We start from the raw sequence: 16,414 nt of genomic DNA, 5'->3' as shown, positions 1-16,414 counted from the left end.
TATTTCTATTTTGCATAGCAACAAAGAAGAAAAAATAAAATTGCAGTGACAACCATTTGATTTGGAAAAGCTCCAGAACACAAGCAGAATCTCTAGGAAAAGGCTCTGATTTAAAATCAACACTTGTATAAAAATTTTGATTGGTTAATGTAAGTTTAATAGTGATGACCAACTCTAAAACTGGGGGAGAAGGTGGGGATTCAGATTAATGAAGGAATCTCCTTGGTTTTTCTATGTTCTGATTCTTGTCCTCTATACAGTATTTTAGAATAGGCTGTCATTGTGTGACTGAGGACCTAAGCCAAATCAATGGACAATAGCATTGTTTTATTAGTAATTTCTGTTGTAGTGTCACTGTTATAATATGACTGAGGAAGAAGAAAAAATACTCAGACAACCATGTACTTCTGCAGAGCATCATATAAGAGAAATCGGAACACAAGACAGGTTGATCAGAAAGTAGAAGTAATTTCTTTTTTCTCCCAAACCTATAAGTTTTATTTTACTTGCAGCTAAGGTTACAGGACTCTGATTGCTGTTGAACTCCAACCTAAGTTGCTTATGACTGAGGTTTATCTTTATATACTAGGGCCAGCCTAGATCTCTGTTTAATTAATGTCAAATAATTGGTAGAAGACAGGAGCAAGGAGACAAGAGACAAAACCATGCAGGGCTGAGAAGAGTAACTGTTTTTGATCAGGGCTTAGCAGGAGATGAATTTAGAATTCATTTTTCTGCTTTCTTATATCCATTTGACAGAGAAGGAATGGGAAACGAGAGGGAGCTGAGGCACCAGAGCTGCAGAACATGCTGAGTTTTGGATATTTTTGATTTCTCTGTCATTTTGTGGAAAGCTGTCAGGGACTTTTTCATGGGGTAAGAAGCTCTTCAGTTTCTCAGTGCCAGTCAGAGCAGACATTGCCTGGATGTGTCACAGTGTTGAGTGGCTGGAGTTCCTCTGGGGACGTGGGAGTCACGTTGCCATGGTCGGTGAACACAAAAGGAACTCAAAAATGACATTGTTCTGCTGCCCATGGTGTCGCCTAGTGCTCCAGAAGGACATCCCATTGCCAAGCAGTGATGCCACATTTCTGAGGATGAGCTGCTGGATCCCTGAGAGGGGTCAGTGATTGCATCTGAGGGGTGACACCAGTCTTTGCCACTGCACCTCTGACTCTTCCTGCTCCTAACCCTTGAAGGATTGCATTAAAATTTTCCATTCCATTTTCTTAAAGAGGAATGGAAAGTTTTAATGAAAATTTCAAAATTTAGTTGCAAATTACAGGCATTGTTTTTCAAACAGAGGGAAAAATACCATGCTGAGGCTCTAGCACGCAGCTTTTCCGGTGTTGAAGCTGTGGTTTATGAGCCCCTTGCTGCCCCCCTTTCCTTGCAAAGCTGCAGCACTCAAAGGGGTTTGCAGAATGTCAAGTGCAGCAGTCACCCAGCAGGTATTCACACTTCACACTGTTTTTCCACTGTAACCACGAGTTTCTAATTTGGTGGCCAGCACTGCCCACTCCCCTGGGTATTCTCAGTGTGCACGTCACTTACCTTAAATCCAGACTGCAAACCACAAACCTCTCCTTGGTGTAGCCCCTTAACTGACCAGAGGGTGGAAAATCTCCATAATCTCCAGGCTTGTTGGTACCTCAGATGAAAGTCTGATAGGATATCTGGATGTGTTGTGAGGTTTTCCTTGTGGGAAACTTCCTCTCTTGATCAGCAATTTGTGACGGTGTCTTTTGGGGACTGTTGACAATGTACTCTGCCAGTGTCCCAGCTGCACTTTACAGTGGACAGGCTGGTTTTCTGCCTCTTTAATCTGAATGCCACAGATTCAGACTAATAAAAAAAAAAAAAAAAAAAAAACCAAAAAAAAAAACAACCCAAAAAAACCCCCTGATGTTCTTCTAACTCAATATAGACTTAAGAAAAGGTAAATTTTCTGCTTGGTTCCAACATAGATTTTTTTTTTTTTTGTCTGAATTGTTCACATAGGTGAACTGATCTCATGATGTAATTTCCAGTTCTCACAATCAGATTTCTGTTGGGTTCAAGGCACTGTTTGATTGTTTTCCTCTGAGTTCAGCTTCCCTCCAGGGTCTCTTGGTGCCATCCCCACAGCTGATGTCTCCTGTCACCACCAGTCCAGAGCCTTGCCACGTCTGTCTCCTGCTTTGCTGCACATTGACCTTCTTCCCCAGAGATCCTGGGCAGGAAATCCTGGTGGAGATCCCTCAGGGAGTTTCTGGGTCCATCAGTGTGGTGCAGGAGGGTTTTCCCAGAGCAGGGCATCGCTGTGAATCTTTGCTGTTAAAATCTTTGAGAGGGAACTCATTTCCACAGCAGGTCACAGCTAATGGAATGGAGGGAGGGCTCCCATTTCTGTTCTCCACCTCTCCTGCTGGCAGAGCTGGCAGGATGGAAACCCATGGCTTGCTGGAGGCAACTTGCTTCATCCATTCTGTGGTCCTATTAATGGTGATTGCTGGCTTATACAGCTTATTTCTTCTCAATTTTGCATTTATTTGTCCAACCCAACCCCCTCTGTTGAATTAAAGCTGTAAGATGCAACCCTAAGCCACAACACCCTGCTCAAAAGGGGTAGGGTGGGAGGGATGGTGGCATCAAAAAGCAGCATCTGGTTTAATGCTCTCCTGTTATCAACAAAACACACTAGATTTGGCGTTATTTCACTTTTAACAGCCTGATCCCCACCAGTACTGCAAGAAAAGTGTGTGATTACTCTTCCCATGCCTGTTCTCCTGCAGGCACCACTGCACTTCCTATCAAATCATGTCTAAAACAAATCCTGCAAACTTTATTTTTATGAATATTAATTTCTTTGCATTTATGTGTTGTAAATACAGAACTGCAGAAGTATTTTATAGAGACTGAAATTCAGAGTAGGTGATTGTGAAGTGTTGTGTGAAAGGAAAACCACTCCTGACTTGACTATAAAATTTAGGTTAAGACAGGTACTACCATGGGAATATCAACTCTTTGCCCAGCAGGAAAAGCAAATTGGTTGTCAGCAGGTAGGAAGGAAATTAGATATAAAACATTTTGCCATTGTATGATCCAGTGGTCTGGTCCAGAGCCAAGGCCTGAGTGCTGTGTGCTGGTCTCATGCCTCATCTCACAGAGGGGACTCAAATAAGAAGTAGTAGAGCAAGAAAAGGTTCAGAGCAGGACAAAATGTAGGGCCAGAGGTCTGGCATGGATTCTGTGTGGCTAGGACTCTTCACCCTGAAAACCTGATTTAAATAGATTTATACTAAAGGTCTCCAGGGTAAGGAGTGGCTGGAAAGGAGTGGAGAGGGATTGTTATTCCCTGCCTTTTCCAATACAGAAAATAAGGGGCAGCAGGTGAAGCTGATGGTGGGTGAGGCTGAAAGCAAAAGAAATCCTGCACCCTGGGATGTCCCTGACAAAGGACACTGTGGATGCAGAGCCTGGACCAATTCTCAGAACAGAGGCTCATTGTGGGTTACTCAACAGACAGTAACAGGCTTGGGAAATTGATTTAGTTAAAAATAGACTGACTATTAAGGGACAGTGTCATATATGATTTTCTTGTCATTATTACTTAGCCATCTGCTCACAGCCAGTGTTGGAGACAGGATGGTTGTCTGGATGAACTTTTGCTTTGAACCAAACCAGTCATTTTTATATTCTTAAATGTGAGATCTCATTACAGTGTGTCATTTTAAGGAAGCCATTTGTTACAAAACTCCACATCCATTTCCTTTGAAATGCTATTAATTTTCCAATTATCTCATTCTTTAATGCTGGACACTTTAATCTTCCCAAGCTGTTCACCCTGCACAAGGACATTTATTCCAACAACAGATCCTGTGGTTTTTCACAGGAGAGCATTTATCCCTCTTGGAAAAGGGATAATGGCCAGGAAAGATGTTTGACCCTGGGCAGCTACCTCAGTTCATGTTCCAGCTGTAGGAAAGCAAAGAGTGACCCAGGTTTGGGGACCAGGAGAATTTGCACAGAGGCAGTTTCCTTCCCCTGGTATCTCCTTGGGGATGTCACCTTGGGCTCTGCACAGTGGGATGTGAGCCATGTTTTTAATTGTGTCAAAATTACCCTGGCTATGTCAGTGATGGATGTCAGGTTAAAATGAAAGGACCTGAGGAAAGGTGTCTATTTCAGTGATGGCTGTTCCACCACTGCTCTGACTCATTTCCTCCTCCAGGTGACTTGAGATATGTATTTTAATAACAGGAATGTCATTTGCAGCTCATTGCTCAGGGCAGTAATATACAATCTCAGCCCCCAGGAATATTTTGTGCCAATTTTTTTTTTTAAGTGTCTGACAGGAAATACCCAAACTTAAATTTTGCATTCAGTGTTGATGTTAAGGCATAATTTTGAAGCCCCATAGCTGGGCTTCAGTGCAGCCTAGCACCTCTCCTGAAGACATCAGTCAGTGAGTTTATCTTGTGCTTGTGCTGGATGTTTGCACTTGGGCTTTGTTGAAGGATGGCAGCAGTTCTTCTGTGACCCTGCCTGCAAGCCAGGAGCCCCCAGAACTCAGCATCTCATCCCTGCTGTGCCTGAAAAGGGGTCAGGTATTGACAGGACAAGGGGAACTGGCCTCAGGTTGAGCCAAGGGAGGTTCAGTTGGATACTGGGAAAAATTTCTTCACTGCAGGAGTGGCTAAGAATTGGAACAGACCCCAGGGCAGTGGTGGAGCCACCACCAATGGTAGTGCTCAAAAAACAAGCAGACATTGCACTTTGGCATTGAGGCATTGGTTCAAAGGTTGGCCTTGATGATCTTGGAGGCGATTCCCAACTCCCAACTGAAATGCTTCTCTGGTTCCGTGCCACGGTGGCACTCAGCTGTGGTGCTGCCGTGTGGAGGAGCAGCATGGGAACGCCGTGCCTGTCCCCGGGGGCAGCTGCCCAGCAGGAAGGTTTCGTGTTGCATTTCTTGCTGCTGCAGAGCCACGGCCCCGGCAGGACGCGCGGCGGGCGCGACCACGCGCGCAGCTCCGGGCACTGAGGTGTCCCCTCAGCCACAGCCTCCTCCCCTCCCTGCTCAGCCCTGCGGGGAGGGAGGGTGGCTGCACGGCGGATTTTGGGGCCTGGCCTCCTGGCTGGATGCTTTAACCAGCAGCAGAGAAGAGGAGCAGCAGGCCCAGCTTGGCTTGGTGCTGGGGCAGGGTGAGGCTGGCTGCTCCGAGGAAGGGCTGGGACGGGACCAGGGTGGGCCTGGCAGGGTGCCCGTGGTGGCTGGCACCAGCTCGTGGGCTCGGCTGAGTCTCAGAATTCTTTAGGATGGAGAAGAACTTCAAAGCCATCGAGTCCAACCCTTCACCCAGCGCTGCCAAGGCCACCACTAAAGCATGTCCCCAAGTGGCACATCTACGTGTCCTCCAAACCCCTCCAGGGATGGTGACTCCACCACTTCTTCCTCATTTCTTCACTTCTTTCAGTGAAGAAATTTTTCCTGATATTTGATCTAAAACTCCCCTGGCACAACTTCAGACCATTTCCTCTTGTCCTGACTTTGCTTTAGAGGTGTCCATTGATCCCAATGCTCTGCAGAAGGAATTCCAGAATTTTTTGGGTGTTTTCCAGCAAAGCTCAAGCCCTTGGAAATAAACAGTGTTGCAAAACTTCTCCAAATTTCTCCAGGATCAAGTGTCTTCCTGCCTGATACAGAGGCTCAGTCCAGGGCAAGACAAAACTTAGCTCTGACTCATTGCTGGGGCCAAAAAAAGCCAAGGAGACAAACTCTTGAGGTGCCTGTGTCAGCCTGGCTGGCTGAGACCTCCCTCCAACCCAAGGAGCTTTTGGGAGAGGATGGAGAGGGCTTTGACATCTGAACAAGTTTTCTTTGCTTATTGACTTTAGCTGACCCCCATCTTAGGGGTTTGGGGGTTTTATATTAAATAATTTTGCTGTGTGAGATCCCTGTTGCAACAGCACTTAGATATGTTGCACCTGGCAGAGAAAGGATTCTGAGCTGATGTCATCACTGTTTTTTTTTTTTTTTTGTTGTTGTTGTTGTTGGTTTTTTTTTGTTTGTTTGTTTGGTTTTTTTTTTTGGACTGTTTCATATCTGGTTTTCATTTATTACCTAGATCAGAAAGTGTAAATAGCAATAATGATAGTTTCTCTCTTAAAAGTGTGATGCAGCCCCCTTTCATGCACATGTGTATCTTAAAGGCTAAGTGATAAGTTGAACTTTAGTAGAAAAACACAAATACCTGAGGGAGGAATTTTGAGGCTCCTGTCATCTTGCAAACATTTAAAGCATGGGTGAGTTTTGCTTCATGTGAAAGAACCACTGGTGCATGAACTCAAATTAACCTCTCTCATAGCAAGGTAGTAGAGGAACAAAATACATACCTTGTATAAATTTATTTTTGACTTGGTCCAATATGTGTTCCACTTAAATGGATGCTGGAATAACAAATATTTGTTTATAATCCCACAGAAGCTGCAGATCTCACCAAGTGCACTCAATATAGGTATATTGATAAACACAAGTACTTGTTATTTCAGCAAATAACATATACTTTAATATCTGGAAATTATATTAAACAGTAATTAGAATAATATATTTTAAAACCTAATTTCTTGTTTATATAAACCAGAAATTTAACACATTGCTATTTTTGGCTTATTGAAGTCCAGAGAAATAGGGGCAAAAAGTACTAACGGTACCAGAAGGTAGTTTTTTTATTCCTAGAGGGCTTTTTTGGGTTTCCCTTGCAGTTTCTGGGACACATCTGATTTTATACAGTGACAGAAAAAGACATTTAGAAATTCCCATTTGACAGGCCTGACCTGAATGCTTAGAAGTCCTGCTGTGAATCCATTTCTCCTGCCAGGACAACATATTTATTAAACAGCTACAGTGCATGGAGCTGTTTTGGGTGAGGATAAATCTGAAAGAATTTAAACAGCATCCATGGATAATGTATCTCCTTTTTTTTTTTTTTTTTTTGACACAGATTTCAAGTTGAATAATTTAATAGAGATGTTATTCAGCCTTTCTCCATTATTGTGCGTTGCTCAGCAGTTTATGACTGAAAAATTATTTTTTTATATATTAGGAGCTTTAAACTCAGAGATAACTTTGCTCTCGTGTCAATAGTTTGCTTTCAGTTGAATGTTTTCAACTGCACCTGATTAGATTTACTTTTCTGTATCACAAAAACACAGACCATCCACATAAAAATGACTGAGCAGTTTAAAAGAAAAAAGAAAAATTGAGCACTTTCAACATTACATTAACAACTGAGATTTTCTGTAAAGGCTGTCAATTTTTAAAAAAGTGCATTTACAGAACTGTAACAAAACCATGAAGACTATTTACTGCAATGCCTGAAGTACCTCTGTTTCTGCTCTGTATCTATGTCCTTTGAATATTTTAATGCTTTCAAGATCTGCACTGTTCATTGAGAGAATAATTGGATTATATGTTTATAATATAGAATATGTAATCTATATATTCTTTGTATATAGTCTATAGATTCTATATATAATATCTATTCTATATCAAATATATAATATATACTATAAAATATAAAAGAAATAATAGTAATAATAAACCAGACTATTGCAACATGTAATTTTTGATCTATTTTAAAATTCCTTGCCCAATAATTTGTGGGGATGAGCACAACATGGGTGAAAATTTTTTTTTGAACCCACACATCTGCAAAACCCTCCTTGTCCTTTTGCCTTTGTCCAAATTTTGTGGTGTCTCTTTTTGTCATTTAAGAGGAAATAGTTTCTTTACATTTGAAGCGAGATATTTGGGTTATATATATAAAATCCTGTTATTTTTCCTTTCTAGGTATGGCTGTTCCTTTATGCAGGCAGGATGGTGACAGTGGGAGACAGAAGAAGGCTGATCCATCATTGGAAGGAATCAAAGAATAAATTAGGGACCCTCATGTGCCAGGACATGGTGGCAGGAGTGACACTGTGATGGACAATGCTGTCACCTGTACCTCCCTCTCTCTGTGGATCTATGCTATTACAGAGATGTACTTTTTTACAGAAACAGTTTTCCATTATTTTTCAAGTTGGGAACACTGTGCCACAACAGAACATGGCATCCCTGACCCTTGGCTGGCATCATCACTGTGCTCTCAGCAAAGAAGCTGCAGATGTCAGGGAACTGGGATAATTTTCTCAGCATCTTTTCATTGGTGTTTCTGTTTTGTGCTTATTTATGCTCTGGGAAAAAAAATGTCTTTGAAATGGGAATCTTTTTTTAATCTATCAACTCCCACAATTGTGAAACCTGCTGCTAAAATCTCTCCCAGTTTTACTGTCTAAATCACTCTATTGATGATTATAGGAATTGCTATTATTTTTTCATAGTTTTTACTGGTGAACTGCCCAAACCTGTGTTTCAACAGGCCAGAAAATGTCTTTGGCTGTTGCTGTCCTCTCCTGTTTTCACTGCCCACAGGTGATGTAATGTCTGGGTGGGTTTTGGTGGTTTTTTTTTGGTTTTTTTTTTTTTTTTAATACAAAGAAAAAGTGAAGACTAATTGAGGAATTCAGACATTGACCAAATTCTTTGCTGTGGGTGAGCAGGGAGCCAAGGACTAAATCCCTCTCCTTTGTCTTGGTGCTATTTGAGTTGGGATAAGTGACTGAAGCCTATAAAGACAAGATGGTGCTGTCCTGGGGAGGGGTTTCAGCCAAGGTCAGACACTCTGAGGATGTCTTGAGTGTGGAGAAGGAGCAGGAGTGGACTGGGCAGGGTTTCCCTGAGGCTGCTCACCTGCCTGTGGGAGAGGAGGATTGGGCTGTGCAGCCTGTATTTGCTGCTTGGTCCTCTCCTGTGCTGCTGGGAGAGCTGGACAAAGTGTGGACATGAAGGTCAGGACTCCTGAAGTGTGAGAAAGGGAGCTGGGATTGCAAAAGCAGCTGCAGGCAGAGGGAAAACCCCTGTTTTTTAAAGAATAAACCTTTGCACATGGGACATTTCAAAGGGGTTTTCTTACAGCTGTCATGAAAAATGAACATACCATAAAAATCATCTGCTCCTGGGGCAAAGCTCTGCTCACTACTTGCAGGACAGGAAAATGATGGTTTTAGTTAATCTGAGCTCTCAGGATCAATTGTGGTGTATGGGAGGCAGAGATGCTCAGAGTCCCCTCTCTGCTGCACCTAGGGAGGGGTCTCATGCTGGGCTTGAGACCCAGCTCTACAGAAAATTCAGTATTTAAGTGGAAAGCAGCAGCACCCTGTGGCTGGGAGGGGAGGGAGGGAGGTGGGCCAGGGTGATGCTGCTCTGCCACTGTGATGGTTTCACCCACAAGCTCATCCCAAGATTGTGTTAGCCCCAGCCCTGGGGACTCTGGACCACCTTCCCCTTGCCCTCACTGTAGCTGGCACAGTGCTGGTGCCTGTGTGTGAGCAGATGTGGGGCAGGGGGTGACCCTGAGAGCGAGTGCTCGCTGCCTGTGCTCAGCAGGATGCCACATTTCCAGCCCCAGCTCTGCCTTGGCACCCTGGGCAGCAGCTGAGCCTTGTTGCCATCCCTGGGGACACCTTCCCTGCTTCTGGCATCACTCAAAGCTCAGCACACGAGGGCATCAGCGGGGCTCAGCATGCAGGGGTGTCACACAGGGTCCAGGGCACAGGTGTCCCTTGGCACCCAGCACACAGGGGTGTCACCTGGGGCTCAGCACAGCCAGGCATCACTCAGGGCACTTCCCACTGGCCATGCTGTGCTGCTGGGCTCAGGGCCAGCTCCTGGGGCCTCTGTTTGCTCTCAGAGGCCGTGTTGACCTTCAGGCTGTGCCAAGTGTTTGGCCTTGTGTGCATGGCTTTGTCTGGTTTCCCTCTCCCACTCCTGGCTGTTTGCAGACTCCCATGGGAGAAGACATCCTCCCAGATCTGCTCACCCCTGGAGCTTCTGCTTTAACTCTTTCTTGGTTGGATGCTCTGGTTCCTTGCTTGCCACACAATCATGTGGACCAAAAGACAGCAGCCTGCAGAACAAAATAACTGAGTGGTATATTCACTTTTGGTATTGAATAAACCTGCACAGAGTCTTTACAAGTTGCCTCTGCCCCATTCCTGTTGGTTGCTCTCAAAGTGTTGGTTACCAAATTTTTATCAATCAGCATTAACAGGAGCAAAAAAAAGCATCTCTGTGCTGTCCTACAGATGAACACAGAGGAGAGCCAAGGAGCTCACAGCTTTCCAGCCCATCTGAATCCCTTTGGTACCAGCCCCTTTCCCCCTGTGCAGAGCCAGCTGTGGCATTTGCCCTGCTCAGTGTCCTTTGGGAAGAGCTCAGCATGCTGCAGAATCCAGCTTGGTCCTTTTGCCTTCTGCTGTGTCCAGGAGAACGTTGAAGTCATGCATTAAAGAAATCTCTTTTGTGGTACAGCCCACGTCTGTCCCCTGCCAGCTCCTTCCTGGGTCATGTCCAGGCAGTGCTCAGCTTTGTGCAGAGAAGTCTGTGGCTTCTCCCTGCCTGTCTGAGGCAGGGGGGCAGCGGGATTTACTGGGATTTACTGGGATTTACTGGGATTTACTGGGATTTACTGCCCGTGGATGCGAAGCCACAGCCTCCGCCGCAGACCTGGGAAGAGACAAGAGACAGTGTCCATCAGCCCCAGGACCCCCTCCTGGCTCTCCCTCCCCTCCTGGCTCTCCCTCCCCTCCTGGCTCTCCCTCCCCTCCTGGCTCTCCCTCCCCTCCTGGCTCTCCATCCCCTCCTGGGCTGTGCCAGGGCCTGGCACCCCTCGGGATGCTGGCAGGGCACTCACGGTACAGGCGGTAGGCGGTGAGCACCAGGCTCAGCAGGAGGAGCAGGACAGCAGCGGCCAGTGGGATCCAGACCAGGGGGCTGCAGGGACCTGGGGACAGGAGAGGACTCAGCAGCTGGCACCACCCTGCCCCAGCAGCTTTGGGGATGGAGTGAGAGGTGGGGAAGGGAGAAAAGCAAGGCAGGCCCTCAGAGGAGCGGTGGAGGATGTGACCATCAGCCTGGGGTATCCTTTGAAGGATGCACCACAGAACCACAGAATGGGTGAAGTTGGAAGAGACCACAGTGGGTCACCTGGTCCAACCTTCCTGCTCAAGGAGGGTTATCCCAGAGCACAGGGCACAGGATTGTGGCCACGTGGCTTTTGCATATTTTTCATAAGGGAGACTCCACATCCTCTCTGGGCAACCAGTTCTGGTGCTCAGTCCCTCTCGCAGTACGAAAGACATTGTAGGGAGCTTGGCTCTGAGGTCATGAGAACCTAAACTGAAATACATCGGCACCCACTCCTGCAGGGTGACACTGGTGGCCCCCACCCCAGGACAAACCTCCCCAGGACCCCAAGAGCTCAGCAAACCCCTTTTCCCAGGCAGCCTGAGCTGAGCCCAGCCCTACCTTCCCTGCTGGCAGCTTTGCCTTTGGTTATCCGTGGCACTGGCTTTTTGGACACCGGTGTCTGGGTGGATTTTGGAGGCAAAGTGTCCACTGGGGGATAAGGAGAAAAAGAGGGTGGTGAGTGTGGCACTGGGTGCAGAGAGGTCTCCAACAGCAGGCAAGAGGGGAAGGTTTGGGCCTTGAACAAACCCAAACCTGCAAAGGGCTGTGTCACTCAGAGGGGTGAGCTTGACCTGAGCCTCTTGGGGCTCACAGAAGTTACCAAGAGCTTTTAAAAGTGTCAATAAAGCAATGTACCAGGTAAAGAAGGCCAATGCAGGGAAAACCCCCAAACTTACTTGAGTGACATTTGCTGCCAAGCATCATCTCACCAGAATTGCACAAAATCAGGTAGCAGGAGATTTCAGCAGCACTGGAATGTTTGAAGGGATTCCTGGATATTTTCCTTATTCACATTGCTCTAAACTTTGCTCAACATTTGATTTTTTTCTGATAAAAGGAGGGTAAGATTTATTATGGTGTATCTGAATTAAAATGGAACACATTCGTTTCTGAATAAAGTTGGCCAGGAAAATATGCCAGTAATGTCATTAAATAGCTGCATGTCTGACTGCTCAAACCATAGTTATTCAAAATTTTAGGTACAGAAAAATTTTAGGATTGAAAACTATTTTTTTTCCTGATTCTATCCAGGATGTAAATTCCTACAGAAACAACCATTCTTTTACATGAAAAGATGAGACATCAGGGCTCTGGGATTTATCTGGACAACTTCTCCCTTAAATTATAATAGACTTATGGAAAAGTAACTTAAACACAATTTGTTTTATCTTGAGAACTAAAAGGAAGAAAAAGAAAATATCCAGCAAAGCCTTGAGTCTTCCCAGAACACCTGCTGCTCTTTACTTTTTAATTGGCGTCCTTGATCAAGCTGCATTTCAAGCCTGTTTTTCATGCTTTGCACAGAGATATGTGCCCAGCTGTTAAAAAAACAATTCTCCTTTATCTTTAACCAGCTTTTCTCTGAGCCTGAAAGAATCCAAAAGGGATTTCTCAAGGTACAGAGTATATTTACAAAAAAACTCCAGAAAACTGGGACACGGGGTCTGCTTTAGAGTCAGAAACACCAGTTCGGTTAAATAAGTTATTTGTATCTTAGTTAAATAAGTTATTTGTCTCCCTAAAAGTCTGCAAAAATAGAGGCTGAATCCCACTTCAAACACATTATTTTTTCTGCATCAACTACTGCTCTGTGGTCAAAAGGAAAATGGTCTGAAAAGAGCTTCTGTATGACCCAGATGTCTGTAAAACCTCTCTCCTCCCATGACACCTGCAGAAAACTATTTACTATCAGGGACAGTGGGCTGTGAGCTTTGAGGAATAAATCCCACTTCAGTATTTTTTTTTTTTTGTGAAAGGTGGTCTTGAAAGCTGCCATCAGATCCACCCCAGAGATGAGAGGGGTGATGTTCTCTGGCCTCGATGCTGCTCTTGTCACTTGGAGTGAGGGTAAGGAAGAATGAAGGCATGGGAGGACCTGTGAGCTGAGCAGGGCACACATCCAGCCTCTCATCCACAGCAGGGAATAAGAAAAACTAATGAGAAAAACGAATGAGAGCACAGCAGGGAATGAGAAAACCCAGGGCATAGCAATACCAGGTCTTCACATGGAAATCCCAGAGCACGAGGAGCAATGCTGTGCTCAAGGCATGCCTGCAGCAGAGCACCTGCTGATGGCAAAAGGACTACCACATGAAGCTGATCTAAATTTTAGCTATTTTCTGTATTTCCTGCATATATATATTACAGATTCCTTCTGTCTCATAGAAAAAACCCAGACCCCCAACTTTGCAACTCAAAACTGGAAAGAATCTACCAAATCTAACCACTCCTTTCCCAGGGGACCTGATCACAAGGTACTGGTGGCCCATTTTGGAAGCCCCAGGGTGCTGCTTACCCACTGTGAGCTGTGTCCCACTGCCCAGGAGGAGCTGGGAGGACTGGGAGACGGAGCAGTAGTAGGTGCCACTGTCTGAGGGATGCAGGTGGCTGATGTGCAGGCTGTAGGAGCCCTGGGACCTCGCCTCATGGACACTAAACTTGTCCTGCTTCACATTTGGGCCGTACGTGGCTTTGCCCAGTGTGTTGGAAAACAACAAGAACTCGAAATGTTGCCTCTCCTGGCTCCAGCGGTACCAGTACACCCCGGTGTGCTCCTTCTTCAGCTCACAGAGGATTTCAGTTTGATTGTTAGTTTGGGTTAGAATATGCCCTGGAGTTTGGGTTAAAAGTAGAGTTGTATAAAAGCCTAAGGAAAAAGAGAAATATACAGTTATTATTTTAATTACTTTTTTTTTTTTTTCTTTCATGCAAAGTACAGATTTTCTTTATGGGCTTAATAAAACCACATAGACACACAGACCGGGGGGGGTCACATGTCAGAAACAGGAGCATTTTTATCAGGATGCTCCCAAATTCCCTCAGAGGTCTCTTTGGGTCCCCCAGCTATTGTTTTGGCCAAGCCAAATTATACAGGCAGACTTTTCTCTGTAAACACTCATCTAGGAAGGAGGCTACTGGAAGGAAGAGAGATGGAGGGATGGTTTTGAGGGTGTTCTTGGGGCTGTATGTGCAGGGAAAAGCATCCCTGCCTGCTCCTGTGAATGACCCTCTCCTGCCCCCCTTACCTTTCTCATTTTTCAGATATTTTACCCCCTTTTCAACGAATTTTTTATACCTCTTAACTGATTTGCCAACTTTTTCTTCTAACTGATACAACACTTATAGATATTTCAGGGGCAGAAAAAGAGACAAAAACATGCAGAACATCTCAAAATGAGCCAATTTGATACTGGTTTTCAGACAATAATATTTTTCAAAGGAATTTTGAGACATGGGGAAAGAGAGGGAGTGAGGGGCAGCGGTGGGGTTCAAAGCTTTGCTTTGGCATCGCATCGCCCTGTTTGGGCTTTGCAGCTTTTGTGAAATTATCTAAGTCTTGTTTGGCCCAGGCAGATGTGAGAGGTGTCTGTGAGAGCGAGGATGTGTCCTTGTGGAAAGGATAACAGGTAACTTGTGATCCTTGCTGCTCAGCAAACAGTCCTGCAAAGCTGCAGATACTCTGAGCCTGAGAGAAAAACAGCCCTCTGGAGATAAGTTTACTCCTGCTTCCCCCATTTCTTTCCCAGGCATGTTTTAAAGCTGTGCAAAAAGCTCAATAATACATGTTTCTTGTATTTTTTTACTTTAAAATGTTCCTTTTTCATTTAAATTGTGAAGTTGCTTCCAGCAGTTTTTTCAGCCTCATGCAACCCTGTTACCAACATTGCAATGCCAAAATTTCGGTGTTGCACAGCAGCTGCAGCATTTCCCCACATCTTCTGGCTCTGTGACAACATTAATATCACCTTATTATTAAAATACATAATTTTAAGGCTTTAGAGAGTAATTCTCTTAGATTTTGCCCTGGAAAACACCTGTGTGGTTTTTTAGGGGATGAAATGTGTGTGGCCATGGCACATGGGGGCTTCAGGGTTTCCTTGAGTGCTCTGAGGTGTGGCTCTGCTGGCTTGGGAAACACAACTCTCCATGAAAAGCTTATCCTTGATCTGTTGGAGACCCTGTTATGTAATTCAGAAAAGATAAGAAGAGATTCTGTAAGATCTCAGCTCAGTGTCAGCGGTCAAGCCAGGAGTGAGGTGGGATGGAGAAAGAGAAGAAAACTCATCCTCAGTCATACTTTCAACCCCCAAACCCCTCTGTTCCCTTTCCTGGTGTATATTCAGGGGCACCATGAGGAATCATGGTGCTTGGCCAGGCCTGCAGAAACTTTAAAATTACCCTTTTTCCTTTTGCATGGGCAAAGCAAACTCACATTTATTGAGGTTTTTTTCAGTGGGCTCCCCACCTCACAGATGTATAGGATATCAAAACCTGTAAGGCAGAATGGTTTTATAACACACCAATTCCAGCTGTGGCCCTTGGGAAGTACTCAGTCTTTGAATGATTTAGAAAATTTGGGATGTTTGTCATATTTGTGTTACACAGGCAGTGGAGAGAGGAACTGTTTTAACCTCTCCATTAGCAGCTTCCTATAGCCCATCTACACTGAGGAGTAAAAATTCTGTGGTGTCTCTAGCACTGTGTATTGAAATATAAATAGAATATAGAATAGAATAGAATAGAATAGAATAGAATAGAATAGAATAGAATAGAATAGAATAGAATATTTCAGTTGGAAGGGACCCACAAGAACCAACTGCTCCCACTTTCTGACCAGTTCAGAGCTGACCAAAACCTAAACCATGTCATTAATAGCGTGATCCAAAATCATCAGAAATAGGTAATAATATCCTGTAGATCTATACTGTGATGGTATATTTAATCTTCCATCATCCAGCTGCTGGAGTGTGGTGGAGAAGAGGCTCCAGCAGGATTTTAGGTGCCCTCAGCCCTTAAGAGATGTGTCCCTCTTACCTGGGATCTGGAGGCAGATGCAGAGATGGAGCCATGGCCGGGCCATGGTGGTGGGCTTGGTGACGGAGGGGTTTTGTGCCAGCTCCCCCTTTCCACTCGCTGTCACCTCTTGGTGGCAGGGCTGGCTTCACCTCAGGAAGTCCTTGCCCCTCTCTGTGCAGATCTCTCACCAGCAGCTGCCAAAGAGCCTCTGACACAGCAGGACCTGCAGCCTCAGCCTGGCAGCTTCTGCGCCAAACCCAGGAGTGCATCAGGGCAGCAGCCCTATGCCCTTCTCCAGCACTTCACAGGGTACCCTTAAGTCCTCTTTAGAAAAATAAAACCAAGAAAACACACTGATTTTAAATTTCTTCATATTTCACCACCCAGTTATTCGTCCTTCTTTTAATCTACTTCTATCCTATCCAAAAAATTACAAATGTAGGACCATGACCTTAGAGATAAAAGCAGGAAAACATTAATTTTGTCTGGTTTTCTCCCTGATGAAATAAAAAAAAAAAAAGCATTTAAAACAAGGAAAAGATGCAGTTTGATCTGTGGAGTTGT

The 16,414-nt window shown here is 44.8% G+C and overlaps 1 protein-coding gene across 1 annotated transcript; it reads right to left on the bottom strand.

The window, feature by feature from the left end:
• Positions 1-10,486: 10,486 nt before the first annotated feature.
• Positions 10,487-15,962, bottom strand: CD8B (CD8 subunit beta). Its single transcript, XM_021535649.3, has 5 exons — positions 15,869-15,962; positions 13,350-13,700; positions 11,393-11,482; positions 10,779-10,868; positions 10,487-10,591 (listed from the first exon to the last, which is right to left on the bottom strand). Exons 1-5 carry the CDS (start codon positions 15,912-15,914, stop codon positions 10,551-10,553), a joined length of 618 nt encoding a protein of 205 aa, XP_021391324.2. The 5' UTR covers positions 15,915-15,962; the 3' UTR covers positions 10,487-10,550.
• Between the last annotated feature and the right edge of the window lie 452 nt (positions 15,963-16,414).

This window comes from Lonchura striata, chromosome 4 (genome assembly GCF_046129695.1).
Source record: "Lonchura striata isolate bLonStr1 chromosome 4, bLonStr1.mat, whole genome shotgun sequence".
Classification (NCBI taxonomy): Eukaryota; Metazoa; Chordata; class Aves; order Passeriformes; family Estrildidae; genus Lonchura; species Lonchura striata.
This window is presented reverse-complemented; position numbering and strand designations above follow the sequence as displayed.